A 13322-nucleotide genomic window follows, 5' to 3' on the forward strand; every position below is an offset into this window, starting at 1 on the left:
GTCTGATGAAAGGCTGGCGGTGTTCAGTGTTCCCTCCCCCGCTACTATGGGTGGCTCCCACTCCCCTCCACCTGCAGAGTCCCTTCCCCGCCACCCCCACCCATCCCCTCCCGTCCCCAGTGCCCCACCTCACCTTCCCTGCAGAGGGTGACGCGGGCCCCCGGGGCTGCAGAACGATGAGGTCGGGCCCCGAGCAGGTGTGCGGCAGGCGCGCACGGTGGCGCTGCAGGAGTGTGTGCAGCACGCTGGACTCGTTGATGCTGACCAGAGAGGCCAGATCCTCCACCTGGTCCAGCTCAGGAGGGTTGGCCTGCAAACCACCACAGGACTCCATGGGCCTCTGCGCCCTCCCCCGGGGCACTCCACCACCTCACACACAGCCCCGCACACATGCACAGACACACTGTCTCCTGCACGCTCTCCCATTCATGCACAGACATGTACACACATATGCATAGCATCTCGCCCATTTGCACACACACATGCTCACACACACAGACACACACAGATCTGTAGACACACATACACAGGGACACACACACACGCTCTGCCAGGGACACCTGTGCTAAGAGGCATCCTATCATTCTGCCCAGCTCCCTGGAATGTTCTGGGCCTGTCGCCCTGGGGTCTGGGGCCAGCTTAAGCCATCTTAAGAGTCAGACTTCCTTGCCAGGGCCCTGGGCTTCTACAAAGTGCCGGCACCTCTAAGATGGGCGGGCGGGGGGTGGGCAGAGAGGATGGTTGGTGAGGCAGATGAGCCAGAAAGGAGATGTCTCAGTTAGTAACCTGGGGAGCAGGGGAGGAGCAGGGCAGGAAATATAATGCAGGGCAAAATGCTGGCTTAAAAACACCAAACAACAGGACAGTGGAACCCAGGGTTAAGATCCCTGGCAGCCAGAGTGAAAAGGAAAATACATTCTGCAACAAATTTCCCTGCGGGATAACAGGTTCCAAGGGAGTCCTTCCCGAAACCTCCCCTGCAGGGCACGGCTGCTGGCCGGGCACTCACCGGGTGCACCTGCTCCTCGGCCACCTCCACGGTGGTGTGGTCCCCATCGATGCGAAGTCTCACTCTGCCAGCAGGTGGATCTGCCGTTCCCTCATCCGGCTTTAGCACCGTGGCTGGACAGACAGGCCAGAGAAAGAAATGAGGGAGAGAAGGTAGGGCAGAAGGAGTTTGGAGAAGAGAGGGGAGGAGGAAAACCAGGGGGGAGGGAGAGGGGAGAGGGAGGGAGAGGGGAGGGAGAGGGGAGGGAGAGGGGAGGGAGGGGGGAGGGGGAGGGAGAGGGGAGGGGGAGGAGAGGGGAGGGAGAGGGGAGGGAGAGGGGAGGGGGGGGAGAGGGGAGGGAGAGGGGAGGGAGAGGGGAGGGAGAGGGGAGGGGAGAGAGAGGGGAGGGGGAGGGAGCAGAGAGAGGGAGGAAGGGAAGGGAGGGGGAGGGAGAGAGAAGAGGGGACAGGGAAGAAGAAGGAAGGGAGAGGAGCTGAGCAGAGAGGCTCTCAGCCGGGCTGGAAGCAGGTCCGGGAGCAGTGACGCCCCCACACACTCACCCACTGCCCACACGGGAGGTTCTGACCCGTGCCCCCAGAGAAATGCCCGGTGCCAGGCCCAGAGCGGGCCCCTGGAGGGTGCAGGCACTCAGAGCCATCTTAACCCAGACCCGCAGCGCCAGGGAAGGACCTGGGAGCTGATGCTTCCGCTTTCTGCGCCCGTGACAGACCTCACTAATCCACCGACATTCCCTGGATGGACACTGAGTGAGATCTTTCAGACTTACCTCTCGGTCATCACGGCCGCCGCCCATCGACTAGCATGGGCTGCTGCGAGGTACCCCTAGCACCCCCTAGCTGCGCAAGCCCCAGCTCCTGGCCGCTCGGGAGTTGCAAAAGTCACTTTACTAACAGGCCCGATTTCCATCAGCTTTCTCAGGCTGGTGGCCTCAGCTGCCCTTCAAGCACACACTCCCCTCCCAGCCAGTGCCAGGGCCCCAGCAGCAGCAGCAGCAGCCACAGCAGGTACAGGACGAGGAGATTAGCCCCCCACCCCACTCCAGAGCCCACGCCCTGCCTCCATTACCGAGAGTGAACCCGTCCTTCTGAACCAGCCACACCTTCTCCGCCTCGTACCACTTGTCCTCCGGGATCTGGAGGAGGCAGCCAGGGAGGTCAGTGAGTACAGCCCCCCTCGCCCAACCTCCCCACCCCAGCTGCAGGCTGACCGCCTGCCTGCCTGCCTGCCGACCACCCACCCCGGTACTGGGAGTTGCTTAGTGGCCTGGGGCCAGCACACAGGAGCAGCTCCTGAGAGGACAGCTGTGTGTTGATGTGACATGCAGATTCACAGGCCCTCTCCTGGGGTGGGGGATGGACTGGACGGCAGGGCTTCTAGAAGGGAACCTCCTCTATGGCAGTGGGGTGGGGGGGGCTACAAATCAGCATTTCCATTTTGTGCTGTGGTGTCACCGCGAGGGGAGAGCTCATTCGGGGACCCTCCCCTCACCCTGTGGACAGGTGCAGACCACCCCCCGCCCCACTCCTGCTTATCCCTACCTCTGGGCGGCCCACCCCAGGGGCAGAGTCGGCCATGCCCTCCCGCACCTATAGCCGGCTCACCTGGTCTGAAGTTCCTCCACTCTGGCCTCCTGTGTCCGCCCCCTGCAAGGCTGGCCCCTGCTGGCTCTGCATCTGCACCAGAGGCCCTGGGGTGGCCTCCTCCCGAGCTGCTGGCTGCTGCTCTGCTGGCTGGGTCTCAGCCGCTTCCTCCACTCCTGGGCAGGCCTCCTCTGTAGCCTGTCCTTGACACTGGGGCTGGCCCTCCCTCCTGGCTGCCCCTGGGGACTCCCCCCTGGACACCCCGTCCTTGGAGACTTTCTGGCCTTCTGCCACTGCGTCACTCTGGGCTGCCCCTGCTTCTCCTGCCTGGCTCGGGGCGCATGGCCCCTTTCCCAGCTCCTCCCGGGGCCCACCTGCCTGCCCCTCCTTCTCCATCACTCTGGGCACTTCACCAGCCTGCCCCTGCGCCTGGCCCACCTTCTCTGGAGCCTCACCTGCTCTGTCCTTCTTACCCTGCACACTGTCCCCCCTGGTCCTTCTGCCTAGGGACCCTCCCCACTTTCTTGCCTGGACTGGGGGCCCCGTGAGCTTCTCTTTGCCACCTGCACCTTTGGAAAGGGTCCCCTTGGCAGTCTTGCTGGTAGGGTCCCCTCCTCCTTCCTTCTGTGCTGTCACTAATCGTGCCCTCTCTCCTGACTCTTGGGCTTGGGGTTTGGCTCCCGGCCCCTCTGTGCCATGGGGTTCACCCCCTTTAGCCTGGGGAGCTCCAACCCCTTTGCCCCCGAGTCCTGGACCCCTCTCGCCTTTTGACCCTTGACCCGAGTCCCCAGAAACCCCAGCTTGGGTCTTGTCAGTCTTCGGGGCCGAAGCCACAGGGCTAGTCCGTGGGGTTTCCCCCTTGGCTCCCCCTCCAGGGTCTGTGGCTGCAGGTGGGGCATCCTGTGGCTGCACCTGCTTGGCTGCATCCGGGTCCAGCTTGGCCACCATCAGCAGCACGTCGCCCCTCCTCACGCCCCTCCTGACCGGCAGCGTCCTTTTGGTGGGGGTCCCCCCAGGACCAGACTCCTGTGGCTTCTCGCCATTCATGCTGGTCCTCAGGGCGGGGTCCGAGCTGCCGGCACCCTGGCTCTCTGTGGCCGGAATGTCTGTGCTCTGGGGAGACTTTGGCTGCCCATCCTGGGTGAGCTGGGGGCCTCCAGGTTTGCTGTCACTGCTGGACTTGCTCTTCGGTTGGCTGGCAGGGACTTCCGGGGTCTGGGAGAAGAAGGGACAGTCAGGCATGACTGCTTACTGACTTGCTCTTACCTCACCTCCCACCCCCTCGTCCAGCCTAAAGTCCTTTTTAAAGCGCCAGGCCGGGCCAAACCACCAAGCTCAAGGCCAAAGGACGCAGCAGGAGTGGGGCACTTGGAGGCCAAGTACAAGCAAGTGCAGGGCCCGACGGTGCCACTCTGCAGTTGTGTGGCCTCGGGGCAGGCATATTCCTTCTCTGAACCTGCTTCCTGGTCAGGAACATGCAACTCGCTGTACTCGTGTAGTTGCGTGCTTTCATAGCTTTCATCTGATTCCGTAAGGGTCTGTTGGGGCAGGGTGGCTGTGAGGACTGGGGACTGGTGAGCCCAGACACTGAGCCAAGCAGACAGGGAGCCCTCAGCAGATGTGACAATGATTAAGTATGGTTGGTGCTGACTGGTGGTTGGTATTGTGAATGCCTTCTGCCTCGGTTCCCCCTGAACTCAGGGCCAGCATCTATTCCTGTCATGTCCCCCAACACCTTCCACGTCACCTGTCCTCTCTCAGCTTTGGTCTTCCCTTCGGACAGGGCGGGATCACCTGACTGGCCAAGTGTTATCTAAGAAAAGGTGTGGGTTGTCAGACTATACTGCAATGCTGTTGCTGCTGCCCTGTCCCGGCCCCAGCCCACTGCCCACTCCATCAGCAGGGTCCAGACTCTGGCCCTGGGTTCTTCCTCCATTTCCCACCTGACCTGGACATGTCCCCTGACCCCTTTCCACACCCCCAGATTCAGCCCTGCTCAATCCTCCTTCCTGAAGCTTGCCTGCCCCCATGACCTCAACACCTCCCAGGCTCTGCTCGGCCACCGCACCTGCAGACAGAGACCTAAGGGCTGTCCATCCCAAAGGCCAGCCAGCGTCACCATCAGCCCCAGCCCTCATGGTCACACCATCTGCCACCCAACCACCACCAGGAAGGCCTGGGTCTCGGGTGACCTCAAAGACAAAGCCAGGGTGCCAAGTCCAGGGACTGGAAGGCTAGTGCCCTTGCAGCCATGCGGAAGTTACTCATCCCTGTCTTTGGGCCTTGCTGCAATCTCCTGGGGTGTAGGGGAAGGCATAACCACCTTGACGATCTTGCCCTCCCAAAACCTCGGCTGCAGCTACCCTGGGCTGGGCTCTGGGTGAGAGCCGAGGACTCCGGGACTAGGCACCGCTGGTGCTCCCGTGGTGTCAGTCTGACCTTCTAGGGCCGGGCTGGACAGAGCCTGAGAACGGGAACCTGCAATGCTCCACCCATCTCTGTCTCAGTGCTCCATCTACACCGTTCGGAAAAGTGAGTCAGTGTCTTATTTTTAACAAGTAACCCAGGGTAGAGACAAGCAAGAGAACCATGCCCAGCTTCCCGCCCCTGCCCAGCACACACACACACACACACACATACACGCACACATACACGCACACACACACACACCCTCAGGAATTCTCCTCTTTAGGCTCTTTGATCAACAAAGCCCTTAGTCTCTTCTGCTCCCTTCCTAGCCGGTGGAGGATCTCCTGGGCCAAGAAGAAACTCAAGGCCCTTCCATTCCATAGATGCATAAAAGCAGGCCAAGAGAAGGGCCAGAGCTAGAACCCAGCTCTTCTTGGCATTCAATAGATGGGCCTACTGCTGCCCCAAACACCCACCCTGGGGTTCTTCACAGCTTCCCCCCAGAGACTTTTAGGAAAAGGAAGTCACTTCCCTGTGCCTCAGTTTACCTCCCTGTGAAATGTGGATGACTTCTACTAGCTACATGCAAGAATTATTGTAAGGATCAGAGGACATGTTTGAGCTGAGACTGGGAGATGGCATGAGATCAGCAGGGACTGACCAGGGCTGCTTGTGCCCCAAGATATCTCCTCCCTCTGCCTGCCCCCCTGGCTCCAGCCAGCTCCCAGACCCAGGATTGTCTTGGCACCATGGTCCTGCCACCTGTTACATCTGAGGTCATTCCACCCTGCATCTTGGCTCTGAGTGTCCCTCCAGGTCTGGCCATCACAGCTCACTCTTGTCCTCTTCCCTGGATCTGCCACTTGTCATCAGAGATGCCAACAGAGCTTGCAGCCTCAGGGTAGCCCCACCACCTCACTCCCTACACCCACCTCTCTCCCTCTCACTTTGGTTTCTCTGTCTCGGCTGGGACTTGTAGCTTTGGCAAAGTCAGTTGTCTTGCCTGGGCCTCAGTCTCCAGTTATCTCTCATAACTGGGGACAGTCCCACTCACCCACCTGCCTTGAGGCCTCGGAGCCAAGTGGGCCCTTGAACAGCTATGAGAGCGCTGTCTGGTACTGAACAATATACAGCAAACAACATCCCCCTGATCTCGCTGTGTCCTGCTGGGGTCTTGGCCCCGACTTCCACTTTCAGTCTGGCAGGGGCAGGGACAGTGACAGAGCCTGCCCCCTCTGGCACCCTCCCACACCAAGGGCCTGCCGCAGTGGGGGTGAGAGCTATTGAGGGGGAAGAAAGAGAACCTCCCAACAGCTGCTGGAGGACTTATCTGATGCAACAGTCCCTGCCATTGGACAGGTGCAGGCACAGCTGGGACCAGCTGAGCAAAACCCAAATTGAAGAAGGGGCCGGGAGGAGGAGCCCGGAGGTCCCCGGACTCAGGCCAGCTCCAAGTCCTGAGAGCACCAGGTTTCGTAGCCCCAGCGCTGTAGCCTCAAGGGGGCGCTGCAGAGACAGTCAGAAATGCCAGTTCTGCCTTAACAACTGCACTGGGCTCCAAGCCTGTCTCTGGCGAACTCCAACCTCATGGCCCGGCCCAGATTCCTCAGCCAAGGAGCTGGAGGAGAAACGAGGGCGGGGTGGATAGCCCTGGCCTCCAGCAGGGATGAGTTTGGGCTGCATTGCATTCAAGCATCGCTTCAACCCAGCAATGCTACTTAGAACAGTTCAGTTTCTGGCAGACAACACGCACTCCTGAAAGGACATCGGGTATGAACCAAGTCCTTCAGTTACTGGATTGGGTGACCTTTCCAAGGCACTCGGGAGAGGGGACTGGGTGGCCGTGGAAGACGCCGGGTACTTGGGACCTTTGAAGACACAGCAGGGACAGGAAGGGTCTTTCAAACTGAAACAGACAAGTACCAACTGAATAGCTTTTTTATTTACACAGCGGTGGCCCAATAACACCTCTCAAGCAATAGGTAGGTTTTCCTGTCTGTAAAATGCGGAGGAAGCTGACCCCCCTCACCGGCCACACACTGCCATCATTCATCAGACATTTGTTTTGTTCTGACTCTAAGCCAAGCACTGTGAGAACAACTCAGGATACAGACTTGAATGAAAGACGCGGTTGTTCTTGGGGAATCCCTGGTCACATCGTGAGCAGGAGGACGAGAACGAGGAGTGGTCCCATAACTACCAAGTCAACAGCACTTAGGACATGCAGGGTGGGCTCACCGCCCCTCAGAGGAAGGACGGTGCTGGTTTGCTAGAGGAGCTGGGTTTTGAAGGAAGCATAGGAGAGCACTACAGGTCGGGGAGAAGCATTCCACACTTCAAAGCCACGATGGCGGGAACCAAGGCAGGGTGGGTGACCTGAGGCTCCAGGGTGGATGGTGGGAGGCCCCTGGCCCCTTACCTCTCGTTCTGGAGAAGCGAGCGCCGCCTGCTTCCTCCGTCTAGCCTCTTTGGATTCCTTTTCCGTCTCCCGGACCAGTTGCCTGATGAAGCCCCCTGGGATGACGGAGAAGAGGGGCGGGGGCGACGAGGGCGGGGGACTCTTATCCTCTTCTCGGATCTGTTTTTACAGAAGCACAAAGGGGTTGCAGAGGGGGAGAGAGTTCCGAAAGTGGGAGGAAAAGCTGCTGGGAGGTCCCAGGATGGCAGATGGAAAACAGAATGTGAAAGAAAGGGCCGCACCAGCCCGCAGGACTGCAGCCAGGTCAGTGTCCTTATGAGGTGAAGTTGGACCTCTGGAGGGACCAGGTCTTTCCCAGGTTCCAGAAGAAGGTGGTCACAAGTCCCCTCGCAGTTGGTAGGCAATGTAATATGTCAATTATTTAATCTCTTCCTGGGTCCCAGGAACATGGAAAAGTAGGGCAAGGCTTGCAGCCAGGGTTTAGAGAAAGTTGCACCCCTATCACCAGCCCATAGCCCATGGCTGTGGCCACTCCATGGTCATGAATCAAGGTCATGTTCACCAGGGGCTCCCCAACACATGATGGACACCCCCACCCTGCCCTGGGAACGTGGTCAGGTCAGAACTGGCTAGACCGAGGCAGTTGCTAGCCCTGGAAGCTGAAGTGGGGTGGGGTTGACTGGGACCACCTGGCATGTATCCTTCACCTGCAAATCAGTGACTGCTGGTGAGAGAAAGAAGCAAAGCAGCACGGCTTGATACGGACGAGCTGCATGCGGTTGAAAATAACCTCTTTATCTAGCTTCTCTGAGCGTGGCCAGCCAAGGCTTGCTCCCTGTGGCCTAGCTGATAGAGACGGAATCCAAGAGAGATAAGCAAGGCCAGGGGACCAGCTGCTACAGCCACAGGGTGAGGCTGGCCCATGTAGGCAACAACCCAGGAACTTAAAGGGTAGGGCCAGGCCAGGGCAGGTGGCCTCCCTACAGCCCCTCACTTCTCTCCCCTCTCCTGGTGTGGGATGAAAACCCACTTCTTGGGCAAGAATGAAGTTTAAAGGCACACAGTGCCAGTCGCTGCCTCTTCCCTCACCATCCCCCCCAGGTTGGTCTGGGAGGGATGGGGTGCGGCCAAGAGGTGGCCTGCTTATCATGAAATCATCATCCCGTTTACAGTTCACCATGGTGGCCGAGGGCAGGGACCATGGAGACCCCCGTCCATAGTACATACTCAGCAATTAATATCTCTGTCTCTGCTCCCTACCCCTGTGCTGGCCACATATGGCTCCTGCCTCAATAACCTCAAGCCACCGGGAACATTGAGATGGGAGAACTGGTCTACCCATCACTCCCCTGCCATCAGCTAGGACCCCACAGGAGGAGGCCCCAGCATCCAGGGGAGGAATGATGGCCATGATCACTTGTGTCCTGCTTCATGGAGAAGGCCATGGCCAAGGGACAATGGAAGGGAGAGTTGGGTGTCCAAGCCTCCCCTGCCCTCACCCATGGGAAAGGCCACCCAAGCCGCCGGGAGGGAATCCATTCCTGTGGCTGCAGCCCCCGCCCCAGCCCCGAGTGAGCAGCACTTGCCTTCTGCTCCCACAGGGCGAGGCGCGATGAGATGGCCATGTCGAGGCAGTGCCACGGGCGCAGATGGTGAGACGAGGTTCAGCTCTCTGCAAGACAGCACAGGGTGTGGCTGTGGGGACCCATGTGGCACCCAAGGTGCACAGATACGAGATTGACACCCAAAAGCAGCGCAGGAGAAGAGAGGGGTTATTCCACAAGCATCCTGCAGCTCCCACCCCAACAGCCAGGAGTGAGCTTGGCCCTCTGTTCCTGCAAGGATAAGGCCAGCAAGGGGGCTGCTGACCCAGGGTGGACAGTGCGTCCCGACGCCTTCTCCCGGCCCTGCATGCTGACTTCTCACAACACCACAGCCACAATCAGAAAAACATCCACCTCGCTCAGCAGTTCTCATGAAAGGACCACGCCAATCTAATTTGCATACTTCTCAAATCATTAGTGATGCCTTGATTGATCAGAAGGTCAGGAACAGACAAGCCAAATCCCAAAGCCAGGAGCTGGAAACTCCAGCCAAGTCTCCCACTGGGTGACAGGAGCCCAACTCCTTGCTGCCTCCCGGACTCCACATTCCAGAAAGTTGGAGTCAGATGCAGGGGTGGGCACAGAACCCAGGTGCTCCAACACGGGATGCCTGCATCCCAACCAGAAGCAGAGCCACTGCACCAAATTCCCACCCCAAACCCTGGGTAGGTGCTTAGGAGAATGGAGCATTGGAATGGTCCTGTATTATGCTCTCAGAGATAATCATGCAAGCGCATCATGAGTGAAATTCACCCAGCTGCCTATCAAAATGGACAATGCTCTTGAGCATGTGGCCAGTGTGTTGGCTTATCCATCTCCAAGCACTGGCATCCTTTATGGGCACTGGTCCATGTCCCAGCTGCTCCACTTTCCATTCAGCTCCCTGCTTGTGGCTTGAGAAAGCAGTAGAGGACAGTCCAAGGTCTTGGGATCCTATACTTGCATGGGGGACCTGGAAGAAGCTCCTGGCTGCTGGCTTTGGGTTGGCTTGACACTGACTATTGTTGCCACTTGGGGAGTGAACCAATGGATGGAAGATCTTTCTTTCTGTCTCTCCTTCTCTCTGTAAATCTGTCTTTCCAATAAAAATTAATAAATCTTAAACAAACACCCAGCAGGTGAAGGGTTACAAAGAAAAAAAAAATCTAACATCGGAAATTCCAAGAATGGGCACTGCCTGACTGAGGGGCATCATGTGCCCTAGGAGAGACCCCCGATACATGTCCAAGTGCAAAGAGTCAAGTCTTCAATCTTAAAGAAGACCAGGTTGCTGTCATTATCAAACATGCTGGACAATGACCCAGAGGGAGGGGCTGAGGACAAGAAGTGGACAAGAGACACCTCCCTACCCGTCCTCTCGGCCAGGCCTTGGCATGAGTCACAGGCTACGCCCCTGAGTAGTTATGAATAGGCCTGACGTGACCTGCCACCTGGCCAGAGCCACGGCTATGTGCCAGGGCTCGCCTTCAGTTCTGAGCCTCCAGAGGGAATCCTGGCACTCTGTTGGGGTGGTCTGGCCTGTCCCAGAGGGTCCGAGCCCACCACAGGCCTCCCTCTATGGCAGTTTCTCACTGTCTAAGGCTCCAGGCCCGCCCCACTGACCCCGGGTGCCAGAAGTCAACCCGCCCGAGGAGGTTAATCAAGCCTTCTTATCAGCATGTTCCCTTACAGGCCTGAAACATGCACCTGCCTCAAGAAAGCCTTCAACGCTCCCAGTGCTTGGCACAGAGCTTCAAGTCTCCTCCCACTGAGGGCTCAGGCAGGCGGGCAAAAATCAGGCCAAGGCCAAAAGCCAGACATGGCTGGGAACAGTTTTCCATTGACTTAAGCAAGATCTGAGTGACCCCATGGGGGCATCACTCCACACTCCTCCACGTCCAGCCCCAACACGGCAGTCAGCCACCTGTCTCAGAAAAGAAACACCCAATTCTTCACAGCATGACACTTCACAGGCCCCTGCCCTATGAAATGTCCCCTCTGACCCTCCGTGTCTGGTTCACTGGGCTCCCTGGGGGCACCGGTCTGAGCACACTCCCACCACGGGGCCTTAGCACAGCTGTTACCCTGCACGGCTCTCTTGTCACCTGAGCTGTCATCCACACAGCCTGGGTTAGAACATTTGTCATGTTCCGTAAGATCCCAGAAAGCTCTCTGGGCCTCAGTTTTCCTCACTGTAGAATGGAAGAACAGGTGCTTGGTCACTGGTAACTGCTCCAAAGTATATTTTCATTAGCACTTGACTCTGTGGTTAAGGCTGGCCTGGAGACCCCAGGACACAGCACATGCTAATTCACCAACATTTAAAGAGAATGATTCCGTGCTAAGTGTTGAGACAGAGCTTTACATCTCCAAGGCCTCAGCGCCCTGAAATTCCTAAAGGGTCTGGAATCTCTGATATTAACATTGATGTCCACATCTCAACCATGCCCATGGTAGAAGCTGAATTCCTTGCCTGTGCTAAGCTCTTACGTCCACCACTCACTGTTTGAGGGTGTCGGTCTGCACCACCCTCCAGGATTTCCTGATAGCCTCCAGCTCCAATACCCAAACACCACCCTGCCCCCAATCTGCCTGCCCTTTGCCCTCAGGATGCACAGCTCCAGTCACTGTTTGAGCTCTGGTCACTTTGGTCTTCACTGGGATTTGGCCTGTGCGTGTCAGAGCTGGTTCCCCAGTGAGCCCATAAGGTCCCTGGAGGCAGACAGAAAGGGTTGTTTACAGTGAACTTGGGGACCCGGCGCGGTGGCGCAGTGGTTAAGGTCCTCGCCTTGCACGCCTGGGATCCCATATGGGCGCCGGTTCTGATCCCAGCAGCCCCGCTTCCCATCCAGCTCCCTGCCTGTGGCCCAGAAAAGCAGTTGAGGACAGCCCAAGGCTTTGGGACCCTGCACCCCTGCACCCGCATGAGGAACCTGAAGAGGCTCCTGGCTTTGGATCGGCATAGCATCAGCCGTTGCGCTCACTGGGGGAGTGAATCATTGGACAGAAGATCTTCCTCTCTGTCTCTCCTCTCTGTATATCCACCTTTCCAATAAAAATTAAAAAAAAAAAAAGACAGTGAACTTGGTCATGGAGCCAAGAGAGCTATCTCATGGGAGGCCAGGAACATAGAAGCAGAGGATGGTAGGGGAGCAGGGGGGACACCACCTGAGAGCCCCAAACTAGAGCTGTCCATTTGCCTCTTCAGACATAAGGGAATTTTAGACAGTTCATGCAAACATTGAATTAAAAGAAGTTTCTTGGGTGAGCATTTTTTAAAAAAATATTTATTTGAAGGCCAGAGTTACAGAGGGAGAGCAAGACACAGAGAAAGAGAGATCTCTTATATGGTGTTTTCCTCCCCAGATGGCCACAGTGAAGCTAAGAACCAGAAACTTTATCCGGTTTCCCATGTGGGTAGCAAGGACCATGCGCCCTTGCTTTTCCTAGGCCATTACAGAGAGTTGAATCAGAAGTGGAGCAGCTGGGACATCAGTCAGTACCCATACGGGATCGGGCAGCTGCTTTACCCATTGTGCCACAAGCGCCTGCCCCCCTGGTGAGCATTGGATGCCATGGTGAAGTCGTTTCTTCCTGGAGTGCCTGGGTCCAAGTCCCGGCTCTGTTATCCATGGCAGCTTCCTGCTATTGTGAACCCTGGGAAGCAGCAGGAGATGGCTTGAGTGGTCCAATCCCCTTTACCCCATGAAGGAGTTCCAAAATCCTAGCTTCACCCTAGCCAAACCGTGGCTATTAAATGCGTCTGGGCTGAGTAGAGATCTCTCTTTCTCTTTCTCTCTCTCTCTTTTTTTTTCTCTCTCTCTCTCTCTCTACCTTTCAAAACAAATAAATAAATAAAGCCAAATTTATTTTAGTATCAAGAATTTTTAAAAATTCATGTCTACAAGGGTCTTCAAAAATTCATGAAAAATGCAGATCATGAAAAATCTACACATGAATTTCATAAAATATTTGCCCTCAAATAAACTTATTCTTGCTTATTTCACTTTTCCATAGACTCTTTTTCAAGTCCTCTCAGACATCTTCAGCCTCTGGTCCTTGCCCGTGCTGTGGTGAGACATCAGAGGGCCTTCAGGAGCATGTTTCAGAATACTCAGAATACTCAGCCCGAGAGGGGCTTACTAATGGGCAAGCCCGCATTGGGAATCCACACATAGCTTTTTAATGCACATTCCCTGCATTACTGAATTGACTGAAGGCTTTCCGTGTATCTCAGCTTGGGCAGCCACAGGCTGGTCAGCCAGCCCCTCTCCCCAGCGTGCCCTCTGGCAGCGTTCCCACTCTCCCCTCCACTGTTCTGA

General features: G+C 57.0%; 1 protein-coding gene across 1 annotated transcript in view; it reads right to left on the reverse strand.

The window, feature by feature from the left end:
- The window catches only part of MYO18B (myosin XVIIIB), a 189498-nt gene extending 180456 nt beyond the window's left edge, over positions 1-9042 (reverse strand). Inside the window, exons 1-6 of the mRNA XM_041003594.1 lie at positions 9004-9042; positions 7418-7576; positions 3322-3804; positions 2075-2141; positions 1010-1122; positions 134-310 (exon numbers count right to left, since the gene is read on the reverse strand). Of these exons, the coding sequence (XP_040859528.1) occupies positions 134-310; positions 1010-1122; positions 2075-2141; positions 3322-3804; positions 7418-7576; positions 9004-9042 (1038 nt within the window). The remainder of the gene's footprint in view (positions 1-133; positions 311-1009; positions 1123-2074; positions 2142-3321; positions 3805-7417; positions 7577-9003) is intronic.
- Between the last annotated feature and the right edge of the window lie 4280 nt (positions 9043-13322).

Source organism: Ochotona curzoniae, unplaced genomic scaffold (assembly GCF_017591425.1).
Source record: "Ochotona curzoniae isolate NIBS_2020 unplaced genomic scaffold, NIBS_Ocur_1.0 scaffold_274, whole genome shotgun sequence".
NCBI classification, from domain to species: domain Eukaryota; kingdom Metazoa; phylum Chordata; class Mammalia; order Lagomorpha; family Ochotonidae; genus Ochotona; species Ochotona curzoniae.